The sequence below is a fragment of the Lagopus muta genome, chromosome Z, assembly GCF_023343835.1.
Source record: "Lagopus muta isolate bLagMut1 chromosome Z, bLagMut1 primary, whole genome shotgun sequence".
Lineage (NCBI taxonomy): Eukaryota > Metazoa > Chordata > Aves > Galliformes > Phasianidae > Lagopus > Lagopus muta.
Genome location: NC_064472.1, coordinates 48,730,317 through 48,749,112, shown reverse-complemented (window position 1 = coordinate 48,749,112; position 18,796 = coordinate 48,730,317). Strand labels below are relative to the sequence as shown.

At 38.2% G+C, this 18,796-nt stretch overlaps 1 protein-coding gene across 6 annotated transcripts in view; it reads right to left on the bottom strand.

Moving 5' to 3' along the window:
• Positions 1-18,796, bottom strand: part of FER (FER tyrosine kinase) — a 176,051-nt gene that overhangs the window by 117,905 nt on the left and 39,350 nt on the right. For all 6 annotated transcript variants that reach the window (XM_048931375.1, XM_048931380.1, XM_048931379.1 and 3 more), the window contains 3 exons: positions 8,948-9,131; positions 6,239-6,376; positions 5,271-5,390 (listed from right to left, as the gene is read on the bottom strand). In XM_048931375.1, the coding sequence (XP_048787332.1) occupies positions 5,271-5,390; positions 6,239-6,376; positions 8,948-9,131 (442 nt within the window). The remainder of the gene's footprint in view (positions 1-5,270; positions 5,391-6,238; positions 6,377-8,947; positions 9,132-18,796) is intronic.

The window sequence follows — 18,796 nt, the reverse complement described above, 5'->3', positions numbered from 1 at the left end:
GAATTTCCCTTTACCACTCCAAGAAAATCATCAATGTGTATCAGGAGACACCACATCTTCCACACTACTTAGAAAGATGAACCAGTCAACATCAACTTCCACCTAGAATGACAGAATCCTTAAGAATTGGAAGGAACCTTTAAAGGTCATCTAGTCCAACTTAGCTGCTATGAACAGGAACATCCACAGCTTCTATTCTAAAAATATTATCATACCATAAAACTTGTCTTTCAAATGCACAAAAGAATTTGAAGTGGATGAACATCGAGCTTATAAAGAATAGACAGGAGGTTGTATTGAAAATGTGTTTATCTAGGCAACTATGTAGGTGCATATTTACAAATATAAATAGACAGAACCTTGACAATCTTTTTTACAAGAAAACTGCAGTTTCATATGTTTTAGTTAGAAATACTAATGTTTTATTCATAAAAGCAAAAAAGTTATTTTGATTTATTTAATTTTTTTGAACTACTGAATGTAGAATCTTAGAAAAACATAAAGATGGATCAAAAAGACTGATTTAATAAGTGTATTTTTCCTGTTACTGAGCTAAAGTTGATTTACATGTACAATGTTTAAATACTCAGGGATGATCTCAGTTTGGTAATAAATATATAAATAAATTTATAAATAAATAAATATGTTAGAAGCATGCTTAAAGAAGGAAGGGGTTTTAACTATTGTAGGATTATTTGACATGATAGATGCAGCTCTTTGAGTACAAAGAAAGAGGAGTTTAGCAAAGAAAGTTAAAAATTTACATTTGAAAACTTATTTCAATACCTATTTAAGAATGAATTTATGAAAAGATATGCTAGTTAGTGACCTTGAAAAATAAATGAAAAAAATCCAAAGAATCTCTCATGGTGAGGAAGAATAAGGATTAGAATAATCTATGGAAGATACACCATAATGTTTGTGTTCCAAATATCTCACTGCTATGAGGATTCCCTATAATCTTGGTTTTCAGAATAATCTACAAGAAACAATTTGATTAAGCAGAAAAGAAGTTAAAAACCACAACTCACCACTGATCTTACTTGGACTATTTATGCCTTCTATAGCTTATAAGCATGTCAAGCACAGATATACAGAAGAGACATCAAAGAACCACAAACCAGTCATTATTCTGACTACTACCCCTTATTGGTAGTTCAGGTTGGCAGTGATGATGCTGCCAAGAGAAGCCTAAGGGCTATCAGGAATGACTTCAAGGGTCTGGGGAGGGTACTGGATGGTGCGGGAGTGCAGGTGGTCTTCTCTTCTATCCCTTCAGTGGCGGGGAAGGACACTGAGAGGATCAAAAAAGCCCTCCTCATCAATAAATGGCTTAGAGGCTGGTGCAGGCACAAGAACTTTGGTTTTTTTGCCCATGGGCCAATTTACTTGGCTCCTGGCATGACGGCTGCAGATGGAGCTCACCTGTCTGCAAGGGGTAAAAGGATCCTAGCCCAGGAGCTGGCGGGCCTCATTGAAAGGTCTTTAAACTAGGTAAGAAGGGGAAAGTGGACAAAATGAGGACTGCTGAGGTTCAGGTAGTTCAAGGTTCAAAAGTGAACTTGATGGGTGACGAGGGTGGAGTTCGAAGGGATGGAGTGTGGCAGGGGAATGCTGCCTCCCTGAAGTGTCTATACACTAATGTGCGCAGTATGGGAAATAAACAGGAAGAGTTAGAGATCTGCGTGCGGTCACATGGCTATGATATCATTGCGATCACAGAGACGTGGTGGCACAGCTCACATGACTGGAATGTTGTCATGGAGGGCTATGTGCTTTTTAGGAAAGATCGGCCGGCGAGGCGGGGTGGTGGAGTTGCTCTTTATGTAAGAGAGCAGCTTGAATGTACTGAACTCCACCTGGGGGAGAGTGGTGTAGCAGTGGAGAGCTTGTGGGTAAGAATCAAGGGGCGGGCTGGTATGGCTGACACCGTTGTGGGTGTGTGCTACAGGCCCCCTGATCAGGAGGAGGAGGTTGATGAGGCCTTCCACAAACAGTTGGAAGCAGCGTCACGATCCCAGGCGTTGGTGCTTATGGGGGACTTCAATTATCCAGATATTTGCTGGAAAAGCAATGTGGCCAGGCATGTGCGGTCCAGATGGTTCCTGCAATGTGTTGAAGACAACTTCCTGATGCAGGTGGTTGAGGAATCAACGAGGAGAGGGGTACTGCTGGACCTTATTCTCACTAATAGAGAAGGGCTTGTCAGGGAAGTAAAGGTCAGGGGGCAGCTTGGGTTGTAGTGACCACGAGATGGTGGAGTTCAAGATCCTGAGTGGAAGAAGTAAAGCAAAAAGTAGGGTTGCTATCCTGGACTTTAGGAGAGCCAACTTTGATCTCTTCCGGGGCCGACTTGGAGCTGTCTCATGGGCTAGGGTGTTGGAAGGCAAGGGGGCCTGTGAGAGCTGGTCGGCATTTAAGCAGCTCTTCTTCCAAGCCCAGGATCGGTGTGTCCCTGTGAGGAAGAAATCGGGAAAGGGTGGCAGGAGACCTGTGTGGATGAGCAAGGAGCTCGTGCACAAACTCAAAGGAAAGAAGAAGGCCCGTGAAATGTGGAAAAAGGGTCTGACTACTTGGGAAGAATACAGGAATGTTGTCAGGGTCTGCAGGGATGCGACAAGGAAGGCTAAAGCCCGCCTGGAATTAAATCTGGCAAAGGGGATAAAGGATAATAAAAAAGGTTTTTTCAAGTACATTAACAGTAAAAGGAAGACTAGGGAGAATGTGGCTCCCCTGCTAAGTGACGGGGGTGTTCTGGTAACGGGGGATGCTGAGAAGGCGGAGATACTGAATGCCTTCTTTGCTTCTGTTTTCAGTGAAAAAGCTCCCCCTCGGGAATCTGAGACCCTGGAGATTAGTGAGAGGATCTGGGGAATGGAAGACCCCCCTTCTGTCAGGGAAGAGGTGGTCCGGGAGCGCCTAGGCAACACCAATGTTCACAAATCCATGGGACCCCATGGGATTCATCCACGGGTGCTGAGGGAGCTGGCAGAGGTGATTGCTGAACTGCTTTCTGTCATCTTTGAGAGGTCTTGGAGGACGGGGGAGGTGCCTGAAGACTGGAAGATAGGCAACGTCACCCCGGTCTTCAAAAAAGGCAAGAAGGAAGACCCAGGCAATTATAGGCCAGTCAGCCTCACCTCTGTCCCTGGAAAGGTGATGGAACAGCTTGTACTGGATGTCATCTCCAGACAACTGGAAGAAGAGGAGGTTATCAGGAGTAGTCAGCACGGGTTCACAAGGGGGAGGTCGTGCTTGACCAACCTGGTAGCCTTCTATGATGTTGTCTCTGGCTGGGTGGATAGGGGGAGAGCAGTGGATGTAGTCTACCTTGAATTTCAGCAAGGCATTTGATACTGTCCCCCACGACATCCTTATAACAAAGCTGAGGAAGTGTGGGATAGATAAGTGGACAGTGAGGTGGGTTGAGAACTGGCTGACTGGCAGAGCACAGAGGGTCATTGTTGGTGGTGCAGAGTCCGGTTGGAGGCCTGTAACCAGCGGTGTTCCTCAGGGCTCTGTGCTGGGTCCGGTCTTGTTCAACATCTTCATCAATGACCTTGATGAGGGGATAGTGGCCACCCTCAGCAAGTTTGCTGATGATACGAAGTTGGGAGGATTGGCTGACACGCCTGAAGGCTGTGCTGCCATTCAGCAAGACCTGGATAGGCTGGAGAGCTGGGCAGAAAAAAACCAGATGAGGTTTAACAAAAGCAAGTGTAGAGTCTTGCATCTGGGGAGGAATAATTCCATGCACCAGTACAGGTTGGGGGATGACCTGCTGGAGAGGAGCTCTGCGGAGAGGGACCTGGGTGTCCTGGTGGACGACAGGTTGGCCATGAGCCAGCAGTGTGCCCTTGTGGCCAAAAAAGCCAATGGCATCCTGGGGTGCATTAAAAAGAGCGTGGCCAGCAGGTCAAAGGAGGTGATCCTCCCCCTCTACTCTGCCCTAGTAAGACCTCATCTGGAGTACTGCGTCCAGTTCTGGGCTCCCCAGTACAAAAAAGACAGGGATCTCTTGGAAAGAGTCCAGCGGAGGGCCACGAAGATGGTGAAGGGCCTGGAGCATCTCTCCTATGAGGAAAGGCTGAGTGAACTGGGTCTGTTCAGCCTTGAGAAAAGACGACTGAGAGGGGACCTGATCCAGGTCTATAAATATCTGAGGTGTGGGGGGCAGAATGGCAAGGCCGGACTCTTTTCAGTGGTGAGTGGAGACAGGACAAGGGGGAACGGCCGGAAACTGCAGCATAGGAAGTTCCACACAAATGTGCACAAGAACTTCTTTACAGTGAGGTGACGGAGCACTGGAACAGGCTGCCCAGGGAGGTGGTGGAGTCTCCTTCTCTGGAGATGTTCAAGACCTGCCTGGATGCCGACCTGTGCGACCTGCTGTAGGGAACCTGCTTTGGCAGGGGGGTTGGACTCGATGATCTCTGGAGGTCCCTTCCAACCCCTACAATTCTGTGATTCTGTGATTCTCACTTAACAGTTTTAAATTGCTATAAGAAATATTAACTGTACGTGTATATATATTTTAATCTTTGAAGCAACTACAATGGGCTATTTTATGGAAAAGCTAAGGTTGATAAAATAATGAGAATACACTAAGAATAATAACCTCAGCAGAAGAATTGAATGCCAGTGGCAACTGACTACAGGTAAAGCTGGTAAAATTAATGAAAAGATTTAAATATGTAATAACCAAAATATGTAAATATGCATTTTATCACTGTAAATAAAGTTCCCATGAAACATAATACAAAAAGTATACTTGCTTTAACAAGTTAATATATTTTAAACTCTAATAATGGACTTCCTTTAGAAAACAAAAGCAAACAGAAATCAAGTGAACTACCACATTTGTGAAATTTCTCTGGATGATAATATAAGTCACTGATGACATCACTGTACTCAATGGCTTCACCACTGAATTCTGATACTTTTTCCTAGAGTACTAAACGTGGAAACAGTTTTGGGAAGGTAAATAAATGTCTAAGGAAGATTAATGATGCATTTGGGGCACTGTGTAAAATAACTGCAGAGGAAGTGAAACTATATTGAAAGTGCTGGCAAGTATTCAGAAGGTCTGGGTATGCTGTGCAAGCGAACAATAAGAACAGAAATCAGTAACAGTTTACAGCTTGAAAATAATGATTTTAGAAAACAGACCTTAAAAATGAGAACACGGCAATGCAGTGAGTTGAATAAGCATTTAATATAAACTATGACAGCATTTCCAAAGGATGAGATTTTTGAAAAAGACAACTTACATGACTTGTAAACTTTCTGCTGTTAGGTTATTCCACATGATCTCATTAGCTTGAAGGTTTTCATTTTCTTCTAATAAGGACGTATCAAATTCTATTTCTTGTTCAACAACTTCTGAAGATCTAATTCATAAAATAAATATTGCATTTATTAAATTGGAATATAGTTAAAATAGAACATAGTTAAAGAATAGAAAATAGCAATTGTATACACCTTCCTTATCCTTTGAATAAAGAATACAGTCTTAAAAACACCTGAGCATAAAATAAAATACAATTTTTTGAATTAAGTTCATAGGAGAACCAAAGTTTCTCAGAAGACATCTGTTTGCACAGGCCATTGACCCTGCTATAAACCTGCACTTGACAATTACCAACTCACATATGTTAACAGTAAAGTATAAAATAAGGGGTCTTAGAACTATTTCCATATGTACCTACGTGGAGTTACAGCTCAGTAAGTAACAAATGCAGTATATTTAAAAATACTTTACTGCATTATCTGCATGCTCTGTTGTTTCAGGCACTGCTCACTCTGCAGTAATCACAACATAGACTGTGATGCCTAACATTCACTTTATTCACAATCAGGATAGTGAGAGAAATAAAGCATACACACGTAGCACTATAAAGGATGCAAACTCCAACCAAATACACAGCAAATTAGATTGCACTGAAGCTGGATGATAATTTATAGTCCACTGTCAGTAACCAAGCTATGACTTTTCTCATGCAATAACATTAACATGGATTTTGTTTTTCTACAACAGTCAAAGAGGCGGATGGTTGAAAAACATCTAGCAGCATTCTGTACATGCAAGTAGAACAACTTTTCAAATTAGGATAAAGTTTTATAATTAACAATGTGAAAGAAAAACAATTTCAAGTCTGATCACTCAAGCAGCATTGCAGTTCAATGCAAGACTTACTCAAAAAAATACGAACATGCACACTAAGATAAAAATGTGTACCTGTGAGTATCTATGAAGTCGTTATACTCAGAATTAGGGTCTATCTGTTCAACCGAAGTCTGGATCTCTTTGTGGACATTCACAATCTCTTCTGTAACAAGACTGGTGATCTGGCTATACTCATCCAAGATTCCTTTTCTAGAGAGGAAAAAAAATTCTAGTATAACATGGCACTGAAGGCATAGATGGTATTGGAGATGCTTCAAAGTTTCAGTTTGCTGTTTCTATAAATTCTTGTTGCAACTGGCTAAAAAGGGAAAAATAAGACAATGTATATTACTTAAAGCAATAACAGAGCATTTGTGGCCTTTTCTTTACAAATTGGTTAGAAGTGGAGATGTCTCTAATACCACGATCCTTGTATTGATTACACAGAGAAGATGAACTAAAGCTGCAGAGATTATAAGAAAAAGGAACGTACATAACTTATTGATGACATTCTTTCACAACCAGAGGAATCATCGTGCTTGTCATAATCTACGCTACAGCATCTCATGTACTCCTGAATAACAAAATACATTCTGAAACACTGAAGAATGAGAATTTCCCTTAACAATTTTTTTTCTTCATTATTATTTATCCTTTATCACACAGTTATGTTATGAATTTGTTGTTTAGACAAAAACAAGCACGCTTCACTTTGACATGTTAACTAAAAAAGGAAAAAACATCAAAGAGGAAATTCACGCAAGAAAGTACAAGCCATTCAGCCTACTAGTCAGTTCCAGAAGTGGGGAAAATAAACTTTGTGATTAATGGTAAGTGGTAAAAGAACAGGCAGTATTTTACCACAGATTTTAAGAGCATCCAGTGAGCATCCATTTCCTCAGAATACTTTCCTGCTCTCTCTGTTTCAGCTTTCCACAAAAGAACTCTCTTTTTTTTTGTGACAAACTTGCTGGCTTGCCAGGTGTTGAAGCATGGCAAGACTTTTAAAATACTGATGATTTTAGCCAGCCAAGAGGAAAACACACAGAAAGAGGTAAAAATACATTTTTCCTGGGTATGATCTTCAACTATGTTTACTCAGTAAAAAACATTAATTGCTTGGATTTTTCCAGTATTTTTTCTGAGGAGAAAAGGGACAAGGTAAGTCATTAAATCTTGCCTTGCCAGTGAGTGTGTCTGAAAAAGCTCCAGAAAACAGTTCAAAGAGTGCAACAAGCCAATATCAGCTACAACAATGCTATATCTAAAAGAAAGGGAATCAATGACAATTACTATCTATCTACATAAAAGCCAAACCAGCTGGTCTGCAAAATCAGAGCTATTAAGGAATAATATGGCAACAACACCAAGCTCCACATATGAAATCACTGTTTCTTTTTTGCAGAATTAATTCATGATATCAGAAATTAGTAATTTCCCAATCAATTCAGATTTAACTACAGAAAGTTTTAAAATGGACAAAAATACTTTTCAAGCTTGTATTCACAGACAGCAAATGCAAGTGGGCTCAATAGTCCCTTTTTATACAACAAAATTCTTCAGTGTATTACTTTAACTCACATTTCTGGGAAAAAAAATCAACTTAATTACAATGCAGAAATTTAAGTGTGTTCTCTTGTGATTCTGCATACGTTAAGATTAAAAAGACTTAGAGTATTACAGAGGTCTATTTAATTTAGATTCTTGCACCAGAATTAATGACAGTAATACAATAATATTGATAACGGGGCCATTAATGTCTGCTTCCCACAAGTGTATCATAACAGAACACTGGAACAGGCTGCCCAGAGTGGCTGTGGTGTCTCCTTCTCCAGGAACATTCAAAACTTGCCTAGATGCATTCTTGTGTGACCTAATTTATGTGTTCCTGCTCCAGCAAGGGCATTGGACTAGGCGATCTTCCAAGGTCCCCCCAATCCTGACACACTGTGATTATGTGACACTGAGCACAAAATCTTTAATTCTCCCTCATTTCCTATTTGTGACATAAATACAAACACATATTTCTGTAAAAGTAAGTAAATGAGTTAGAGAAGATTGCCTCATATCTAACTGAACAATAGCTATAAAAAAGAAGTAATAATTTTGTCTTTTTTTGACTTACAAAACACCTAAGAAGAGGACCTAACCAGCTCTTCAAGAACTCTTCAGGAAAGTCACAGAGGCAGCATGGCAGCTACAGACCAGAAAAGAAGGCTTGATGTCTGTTCTCTAGGATAATCAATTTACACATCTTCTGTCGTGATGCAGAGAATGATCTTCCAGGGAAAAGGTAGTTGTATTTTAAAAATAAAGGTTGGATTCCTCACAGTAAGGTTAGGTTTACATGATCCTATTATTTGCCCACACATTTGACCCTGCATCTGTCCGCCTCCAAAATGACTGTCAAGATGGCTGGACAGTTTTAGCAAAGGTTTTTAGTGGCAAAATTTCATAAAAATGAGACTACTACAAAGGTAACAAACTTCTATATTATTCCAGATGAAGAAGAGGATAAATTGTAAACACTGTAATTAATCTGTTAAATTGAAAAATTAAAACAGTGTCAAGCCAAAATGCATAAATAATCCCTCCAAACTACTGTCTGTATTTGAATAGACTTTCTTACGCACAATTATTGTCTACTGAAAGTTTAAAACAGCTTTTTTCAGTACCCATGATATATTAATTAATTGATTGCAGTTTACTAATTTTTAACAATGCAATAAAATAGAATACTACACACATTTGCAAGTTAAAATATGTAAGGAAGTATCTTACAGGGCTTTAATCATTTCTTCTTGCATTTTCTGTAGTGAATCAAGTAACAAAGGAAGCGTAGTGTCATAATATTGGTGCTGATACAACTGTGCTCCTTTCAGTGCCAATACATACTGATTATGCAACATATGAAGCTTCATAGTGGCTTTATCACATCGATCTTTGGCTTTCTCAGTCTCCTTTCCTAGGGGAAAACAGAATCAAAACAAAACAAAAAAAGAAAAGGTGAATTAAAAGTACACAGATTTGTGGGTGGCATAAATCTAATTGATATCTAATTGATTCATAATAGGTTTGCACTTTATTTTTAAATTATTATCCTACAGAAACATCAAACCAAGATATTTGACATATAGCTACCTTAAACTTGTTTCAGTTTTCAGATCACCCAGGAAAGGCAATGATCACAATTACTTAATAAAGAAGAAACAGCTCACCCTTTTCCAGGGATCAGGGCTTACTAGAAACTCCCAGAGAAAGACATCTCTGGACAGAGATGCTTCCTTTTGGCTACCAGCCCTAAAATGAGGTTAGGACCCAGAGTCCATCCGTTCCAGTCATACAGGTGAATTGCTTGCATCTATGCTCCCAGTGCTCACTCACTGTTTCAGGTTGTGACTTAAGGGTTCCCATAGACATTAGCACTAAACATATATATATATATATATATATACACACACACACTATTTATTTCTAGACATCTCTTGAGTTTCTTGAATGATCTGAAAGTCTATAGCTGTCCTCCTGTGCACTTTAAATTCCCTTAAGGTATACTGATACTTGTAAATTTAACAATCAAATTCTAGATCCAAGTGATGATACACTGAAAGACCGCCCACATCTAATCCCAACACTTATCCTGCATGATACATTATCCTGACAGGAGCCCCTTAACATCTATTCACCAACCAGCTTTATGCTGACAGAACTGCACCTCTACTAGGATATTTCCAACCTGATCATGCACTGCCCTTATCATCGTCATGAAAGGATAATTATATTGACAATTCCTCACTGTGAATTATAAGATCGTCCCCATATCCTTGTTATAAATAATCAGATACTTATTAATTGTCTGATTACTTCTTCCAGGAATTAAAAGCATTTTAAATGAATCTTTATCTGCAATTATCAAGTGCAGATTCACAATTATCTGCACAAATTAACATACACTAACTAGAACAATCTCATTTAAACTGCTGCATTTCTTTTAATTTTACAATAAATTAAATAATAAAAGATTATTTTATCATGTCAACTACACATCACAAAGCATTACAGAAAAGAAAGACACAGTTTTTAAAATTAAAAACCTTAATGTATATCTTGAAAAGCTGAAATTTTGTTGAACAAGAAACAGACAAAGGACTGGACTGTATATTCTGATAAAACACAGAAACACATTAAGGCATGTCAAAAAAAGTTGAGAGACAAACTTCTACAGCAACAACAAATTGGTCCTCTTTCAAATACACAGGAGTCAGTAAGCTTGTCAGAAAGCCTACATGATAGCTATATAAAAAGAGCTGGTAGGAAAGAAAAAAATGTGAGTATTTTCCATTCATGTTCATTACAAATGACGTTCTGAATTTTCCATGCTGAAATGTCTCCCTGTGAAAGAGATATACAATCTTTCCCAGGAGGCATCAGAAATTAGCAGGACTGGAGCTGTTTAGCTTTAGAACTCTGAGGGTATCTGAGAACGTTGTAACAGAAATACTATGATCAATTTTTAAAGGAAGAAGTAGGGACTCAGTGGGTAGCCCTCAGAAATATTAGTTGGGGCTTAATATATGAGATGATGAAGATGCTGTTGAAGATGTTGACTCAAGGAAATTAAAAAAAAACTCATGCTTCACTGGAAGACTTTTTTTTGTTTTGTTTTGCCAAAACATAAGAATACTGAGCTTTTTTGTCTCTATCAAACCTGTATCATTTGCAGGGCAGGAGAAAAACAGCTTGGCCAGAATAGCATTCCAGAACTTAGAAACTGCTGAACACATCTGACACCAGTGTACCAAGACCACAGGACAGTAGGATAGCATAGTATTCCACTTTCCCATTCTTCAAGTACTTGGTTATATTACCCCCTAACAAAAGACTTCAGCAAATCTGAGAATGAATCGAAGTGTAATATACACTCAGCTTTCAAATACAGTAGGCTATGGCATCAGTTTGGCTGTTGATAGACAAAACACATACCAGATGGTGTTTGTGGAGAATAGCAGGCATGTGAACATGTAAAGATAATGGAAAACAACAGAATACTGTTTGTAGGGGAAGCCATCAAGTAGTACTGAGAGTTCTGGAACTGCATGAAAGAGGACAAGGCAGAGGACTGGATGCCAGGACGAGGCAGCTGGAACTCCAAACTGGAACAACTCTGTTTTGCTTAAACACAGCCTAACCCTTGCACTGCACTGAGAACTCCTTGGGAAACTGGCAAAGGATGTCAAGATGGCAGCAGAGAAAGAAATGTTGGACTGTTTAGGTTACATAAACAAAAATTATCTCCAAATATTACAGTAGAATGAAGAGCTTAAATCGTGCAGCTTGTCCACACATGTCTTTAAGCTGCATACTCTATCAGTTAAACAAAAATCAACATACGTAAAACCAAACAGAGCTCCATCAGTAAACATCACAACAGAGAGCTTTCAACAGCTAAGCTAATCACACCACTAATAATCACAACTACATAACTAGAGACTATCAGCACTGTATCACTTTCATGACACTTGTTAATAGCTAAACTACTCCTTTTTATGCTGTAAGAACTAAATGCCTTTGCTATTCATTACTCATTGGGAAAATACCTCAAAAAATTCCAAACTAGATCAACTTACCATACACATTCTACTTTCAAATGCAGTCTCTGAACATGTAATTAACAAAAAAAAGTAGCTACAGTACTATTCCCATCCTTTATTCTTTAAAACAGAAAAATGCAGTGAGGCAGAGTACACAGTTGTTCTATGTGTCAATTTACATTGAGGAAAACATCAAATTTTCCTTATCTATATACAGAATGTTACAGATAGATAAAATCCTACCACCATCAGTCATCAAATCTGTTCAATGTTTATAGAAGCAAACTGAGTGTACAATATGTCAAGTCACAAACAGTACCATGCAGCTTGAAAAATTCAATTATAAAAATTTGACATTTGCAAAGAAAAGGTTGGCATTCTTGTTAAACTATTCCAGAGAGTCAAGTATTCCAATTTCTGTTAAAAACTGTTGTATTTAGTACAGGAGCCATCCAGAAAAACTCTCATAGGGTATTTTCTATTAGAAGCATAGATTTACTTACAATGGCAAAATGTTAACTGGATAACTCTTTAGAACTAAGAAAAAATCAGCTCATAAATTTTATCATATTTTAAATATGTATTAATCCACAGTGAAAACATGTCAAAGAAATTGACCTTCAGAAAATAAATATTGCACAGGCAGAAAAAAATTCATATATATTTTGGATTAAAAAGACATAATTATACTAAGGAGCTCAATTTTTTGTCCTTACAATTTTTACCCTCAACGTTTAATGTTTGGTCAAAAGTGTTAAATAAAGGCTTAAAATCTTTTATATGTTCACTATTTTTAGCTACCACCAACTTCAATAAAATTTAACATTTGTGTATTTTCCAAATTTACATTACAGTTAATACTGTTCTCTTGAAATTCTTAAACTGTAATACTTTGACATACAGTGCAACATATTCACTCATTTGCACACAAGGATCCATCTACTGAGGGGTGATATCTGTAGTACAGCACTTAGGAACTAGCAGAAGTTTAGCTGTTCAGATTTCATACTCAGCTTCATGGTAGTGTGGGTTAAGAAATAACCAATACTCTATTGTTTCTGCAACAGCAGATTCCAGTTAAGATTTCCAGTAATCTTTTAAGATTAAGTTAAGAGTTTCAGCTAAATATTAAGTAATATCCCACAACACAAGTGAAGATCCGAGAGATAAAATCATTTTATTACAAATTTATCCTTTTGAAAGAGAAAATGCATGCAGTGAAAATCAAAGGTTTGACCAACATGGAATTCAAAGCATTCCTCTTGAAATCAAAAGTTCAAATATAAACATTTTGGATAGCTCAAACACAAAAAGTGGTAACGAAGAATTCTGAAACTGAATGTTCTACGAAATAATTGCTTGGTATCTACATAGAACATCAGCTAGTAGGAAAACAAAAAAACAAACAACAACAACAAAAAAACTCCACAACACTGTACTTTAAAGGATACATGCTAGTATAAGCCCAGAGCTTTTCTTCATTCCAAAATTAATGAATAAATCCTATAGCTCACACAAACATCTCTGCCACTGAACTCTAAATAAAGATTAACTTGCACTTCTTTGCAACAGTGTTAAGAAAAATTGTCAAGAAGACCAAATCAAAGTACTACTTTTTGAGCTATTTGTTCTTAAATTCCTTCAACAAACGAGAGAGGAAAGTGGCAGAATTCTAAAACTGATCGAATAAAAATTAAAGTGCAATCTGAAAATCTTGACATACCATATACGAATAACAGTGGGGAAGAAAATAAACAGACAAAAAAAAAATTACAGGCAAGAATCTCAGAGAAACTTCCAAGACAAAACATGACATCAAAAATTCAAGTCACTGCCTCTTTCAGTTCAGGAAGTGCAAAAGCAAATCTGATCAAATTTATGGTTATGGGTGAAAACAGGAAAAACAACACAGGCAATGTTGAAGAGTAGTACTGATGAGACAGTACTTTGTTATTGGAGAAAGAAGAGATGACAGGATATGATAAAAACAGCTGACTCAGGGATAGAGGATCCCTTACTAAACAGACAACGTGTGTTTGATAGCTCATCTTTCAAATAGCAAACTTTCAGCAACGAACCACACAATATCATAAGGAAATACACAAATGGCCTGGGTAATACTTGGAACACAGTAAGATAATGGAACAGGCTACACTCCTTCGTCACCTTAGAAGTTCCCTTTGGATATCTCATCTGTTTTGGCTTATTCTGTGGCTCAGATGCAACGAGTGGTTTTAGTTTAAATTAGCATCTGCCTTTATTAGGCTGTCTAGGTGTGCTTCCCATGAAAAGCCAAGAAGCTTGCCACTTAAAATTTCACTGGATTATCATACCATCTGATTTGAGACAAGCTTTCAGGGGAGAAAAGAGGGTGAGTATTAGGGCTTTTAAAATGTATTACTATTGTAGAATAAAGCATCAATCATCCTTTGGTACACAAAGCAAATCTTCAGAATAAAACTTCTTTTTGAGTCATAAAAATGTTTATTTTTGGTTTACCTTAGAATCTTTTTCCTAAGTGCCACCAATAACATATAAAAGTCCATCTATTAGACAGTGCATAGTGTTTATAATACCAGTTTTTCTAGCACTGTGTCTATCTTCTCATATACTTATTTCCCAATGTTTCCAGTATCAGAGGTAACTCCTGAACATTTTGCTGCTTCTCAATTTGTTTTTCAATATAACAAACCTCTTTAAGAAGAAAATTTTTCTTATTAATTCTAGAAAGACACATTATTAAAGGGCATTATGTCACTCTGCCTAGAAAAGAATGCACCTTTTTATTACTGAATTGCTTTATTCTATTTAAAATGTATTTTTATCCCATCAGTGAGATGACTAACACTTTCACATTGGTCATCTTCTAGCAACATTTTTTTTAAAGCAATATGATACATTAATATTAAAGAATTTTGAACTAATCCTTATAACTGCTTCCACAGATTCATGAATGGAGGGAGTACTAGTGGGATCTCTGTATTCTGCTTCTCTCAAGTGAATTTCATACATACTTTTTAAATTAAAGCAAGCAATTTTGAAAACATAGATGCCCAGTCCCTGAAGGTGCTTAAGGCCAGGCTGGATGGGTACCTTGGGCATTCTGCTAGTAGCTGATCTAGTAGCTGGCAACTCGCCTGAAGTCCCTTCCAACACAAGCCATTCTATGATTCTACCATAGGACAGAAAAAAATAAAGACTATAGTGATAATTCAAGGCAGAGTAACTAGTTTTATTCAAGGTAACTGATCTCAGTAATAAAGAAACACAATTCACAACTGAATTCTGAATTCTTGTTAGTTCTGTCTTAGGAATCAAAGTTTGAGACTGGTCAACCCTAACATTATTCTCTAAATAAAGAGATGCAAGCATAATGCTCTTAACTGACATGGTTTTCAAAAGACTACTGTTACAAAGATATTACTTCTATTTTCTTTTCAACTAAGGTATTTTTCTTCCCTTAACGTATTGCAAGAAGTCTACATGAATTCAACAAAGAAAATCACCCTCTTCCTCCTCTAATCAACTTATTTCTTAGACAAGTATAACAAGTTTCTGCCATACCTTACCTAACAAAATAATGAGTGCAAGTAACAAATACTTCTCTTTTGGGAAAAAAACTATGTGTATATGCTTCATGATTTCAAATTTACAGAACAGTGAAGACCTAAATTTCTGAGTTAAGAGTTAGTTCAATAAGTTTATTTACTTTACGCATATCAGCACTTACATAAACAAAGTACAAAAATAAAAAGAATTGAAACACAATCTGCAGTAGCATGTTTGAATAAGCACCATTAAAAATATTCTCTGACCCATAAATGCTGATTTGTGAGGACTGAAGAGAACATCCTGGTACTGCATGTCCACTGTGAGTAGAAACAGTATGTTGAAGCTGGTTCCAAATTCCATCAGAAGTCCACAGAGTTTCCTTCTCTGGAAGCTTTATTTCACACAGAAGAAATAACCCTAGCATCTGCAAGCACTGCTGTAGTGCCTATGAGCTACAACAGAGTACTCACGCCCACTAACAATGCAAGCTGTAGGCCAAAAAGAGCACAGGCCTGCCAAGAAGGACATGGGCGTACTGGATGGTGGATGGCAAGCACACATGAGTCAGCAATGAGTCCTCGCAGCGCAGCAATCCAACTTTATCCTGGGCTGCATCAAAAGAAGCATGGCCAGCAAGGAGAGGGAGGTGATACTGCCCATCTGCTCTGTGCTGGTGAGGCTTCAACTAGAGAACTGCATCCAGATGTGAGTTCTCAGCATAGGAGAGGCAGATCTATTGAAGTATGTCCAGAGGAGGGCCACAGAAATGATCCAGTGGAACACCCTCCCCTGCCAGAACATGCTGAGAGAGAAAAACCTCCAGAGAGACCTAAGAGCTGTGTTTCAGTATCATAAAAGGGAAGACTGTAAGAAAGAAGAGGACAGACTCTTTAGCAGGATCTGCTGAGACAGGACAAGGGGAAATGGTTTCAAACTAAAGGAAGAGAGATTTATACTGGATATAAGGAAGATGATTTTACAACAAGGGCGGTAAGGCACTGGAACAAGGCTTCATAAAGAGTCAGTGGATACCCCATCCTTGGAGATATTCAAAGTCAGGCTGGATGGGGCTCTGAGCAAATTGATGTGGCTTAGGTGTCCTGTTCATTGCATGTGAGTTGGACTAGATGGCCACTGAGTGCTCCTTTCAACTCAAACAATTTTATGATTGATTTGAAATCCATCCCAGCCTGCTGACATCTGTGAATAAGACAGATTGGTTCAACAAAGAACATTTGTTTCATCTCACAACGTTAGGTTCAGTCAAAATTAAACTCAAGAGTTTTTCCCATCTCAGCAAACCCTAAAGGCAACACATGCCACAAGGAAATGTAGTAGTATAATCACTATTTTACAGACAGAATTAATGCACCAGCCACCTAATAAAAGTATTTCCTGGCCACTCAGATAGCACAAAGAGTAGCAGGACAACAATTTGAATGAAAGCCTTTTTAGCTGCTGTCTTATTTGTGAACATTCAATATATAACACAAAAGACAAATGAAATCTAAAGAATCGTATCACAAGAGTTGCAGGTTTCAAAAATCGTTCTTTCATCTGATGCAATGCTCTGTAGTGTGCTAGGTTTCCAGTCTCCCCTAAATCACAACATTGTCAGGGAACATAAGCCAGCCTAGGGAAATCTCATATGTGATATTCCACCATACAGGAGCAGCACAAAATGAAATAATGAATAATATACTAAATCTCTATACTGTTTATTTCGGAGCCATTCTGTTACTTAAAAATGTTACAATAGTTTCCACATTCAGTCAGTAATTAACTAGCAAGAAGAATGCAGTAAACATCTTTACAAGATGTATTTCCAGTAAAACTATAAACGTTGCTGTGTAAAGATGATATTGTACTAAAATCCAATATGAACCTACCACAGCGATACTAGCAATATTTCAGCTTGCAAAGATTACCTGATACAAAATCATTTCACATTTTAACATCAAATACCAAAATCGGCTATAAAAATAAATGCTAGTCTAAGAATTAATGCTTTCATGTTTTTGTTTTTGTTTTTGTTTTTTGTTTTTTTAAGGTGTAGGAAAACTGAGATTCAAATTGTAGTGAGAAATGTCAACAACTGTTCTACGGTTTCCAGTTTGTATTCTTTATTCATTATTTATGAAACTTTTTAGAACTTTGTGACCTCTGGTTGGGAAAAACAATGTCTTTCCATCTGGCATACATTTTGTTTTGATGCATTTTCCTGTAGCAGCTAAGTCAGTATGCTGCATTCTATTTAATTACTCTGTTACCCAGCATCATTGTGTTAGAATATCACTGCAGGTTTAGAAGTGTATGTACAATATGCAACTGTCACTATGGGACACTGCTGTAAGAAGATGACAATTTTTCTTCTGTACAGCACACATGCGAAAGATTACAAAGGGCATCTATTTCACTATATAAAGTTAGCCCAGTAGTTCTCAAGCTTTTCTCCAAATGACCCCAACATGCCCTACTGGCTCAATTCTGTAGATGAACACACTGTGCATTCCGAGCACATTATTACAAAATGTTCCAATTCAAATGTTTTAAAACCAGAAGAGATTATTAGAAAGAATTTGTGCAGATTCTCAGCTGGTAAGTATACATCATCAGAAGCACTGAATCAGTTCAGTCTGTGACTTTACCCTTCTCTCATGACCCATAAAATCATAGACAGAAGTAAGGACTGTAAAGGACAAAAACTGCTCATCAATCAAATGATTAGCACCAACCAGACTGCCTGACAAAGAGATCTCCACACCCAAGCACAATCAGCCAAGCTACATTTGTGACTCCCACAGTAATCACTGGTCCACAAAAGAACAGCAAATCATGTCGCTAATTAAAATATCACTCCCATTTTTAAGAATGGTAGAAAGGAATACCCAAGAAACTACAGGCCATTGATCCTCACCTCTGTGCCTGGGAAGAGATCATAGAACAGATCCTCCTGGAAGATCTGTTAAGGCACATGCAAGGCAGGGAGGTGATCCAGGACAGCCAGCATAGCTTCACTGAAAGCAAGCTGTGCCTAAAAAATCTGGTGCCCTTCTAAGATTGAATGACAGCATCAATTGGAAAGGAAGAGTGACCAGTGTCATCTAATTTTAACACGGTCTCATACCACATCCTATCTCTAAATTGGAAAGATATGGATTTGAAGCCTGGACTAGTCAGTGGAAAAAGAAACTGGTTGGATGGTCATAGCCAGAGAGCTGTTGTCAACAGATCTATGTCCAGGTGGACGCTGGTCATGAATGGTGCCTCCCAGATGTCTGTCCTGAGACCAGTGTTCTTCAGCATCCTTATCACCAACACACACAGTGGGACCTCTGCAGGACTGCCGACAGCACTAAACTGAGTGGTTCAGTTGATACTACGAATGGAAAGAATGCCATGCAAAAGGACATATACAAACTTAAGAAGCAGGCACAGAAGAGGTTCAATAAGGTTCAACAAGGTCAAGTGCAAGGCACTGCACCTG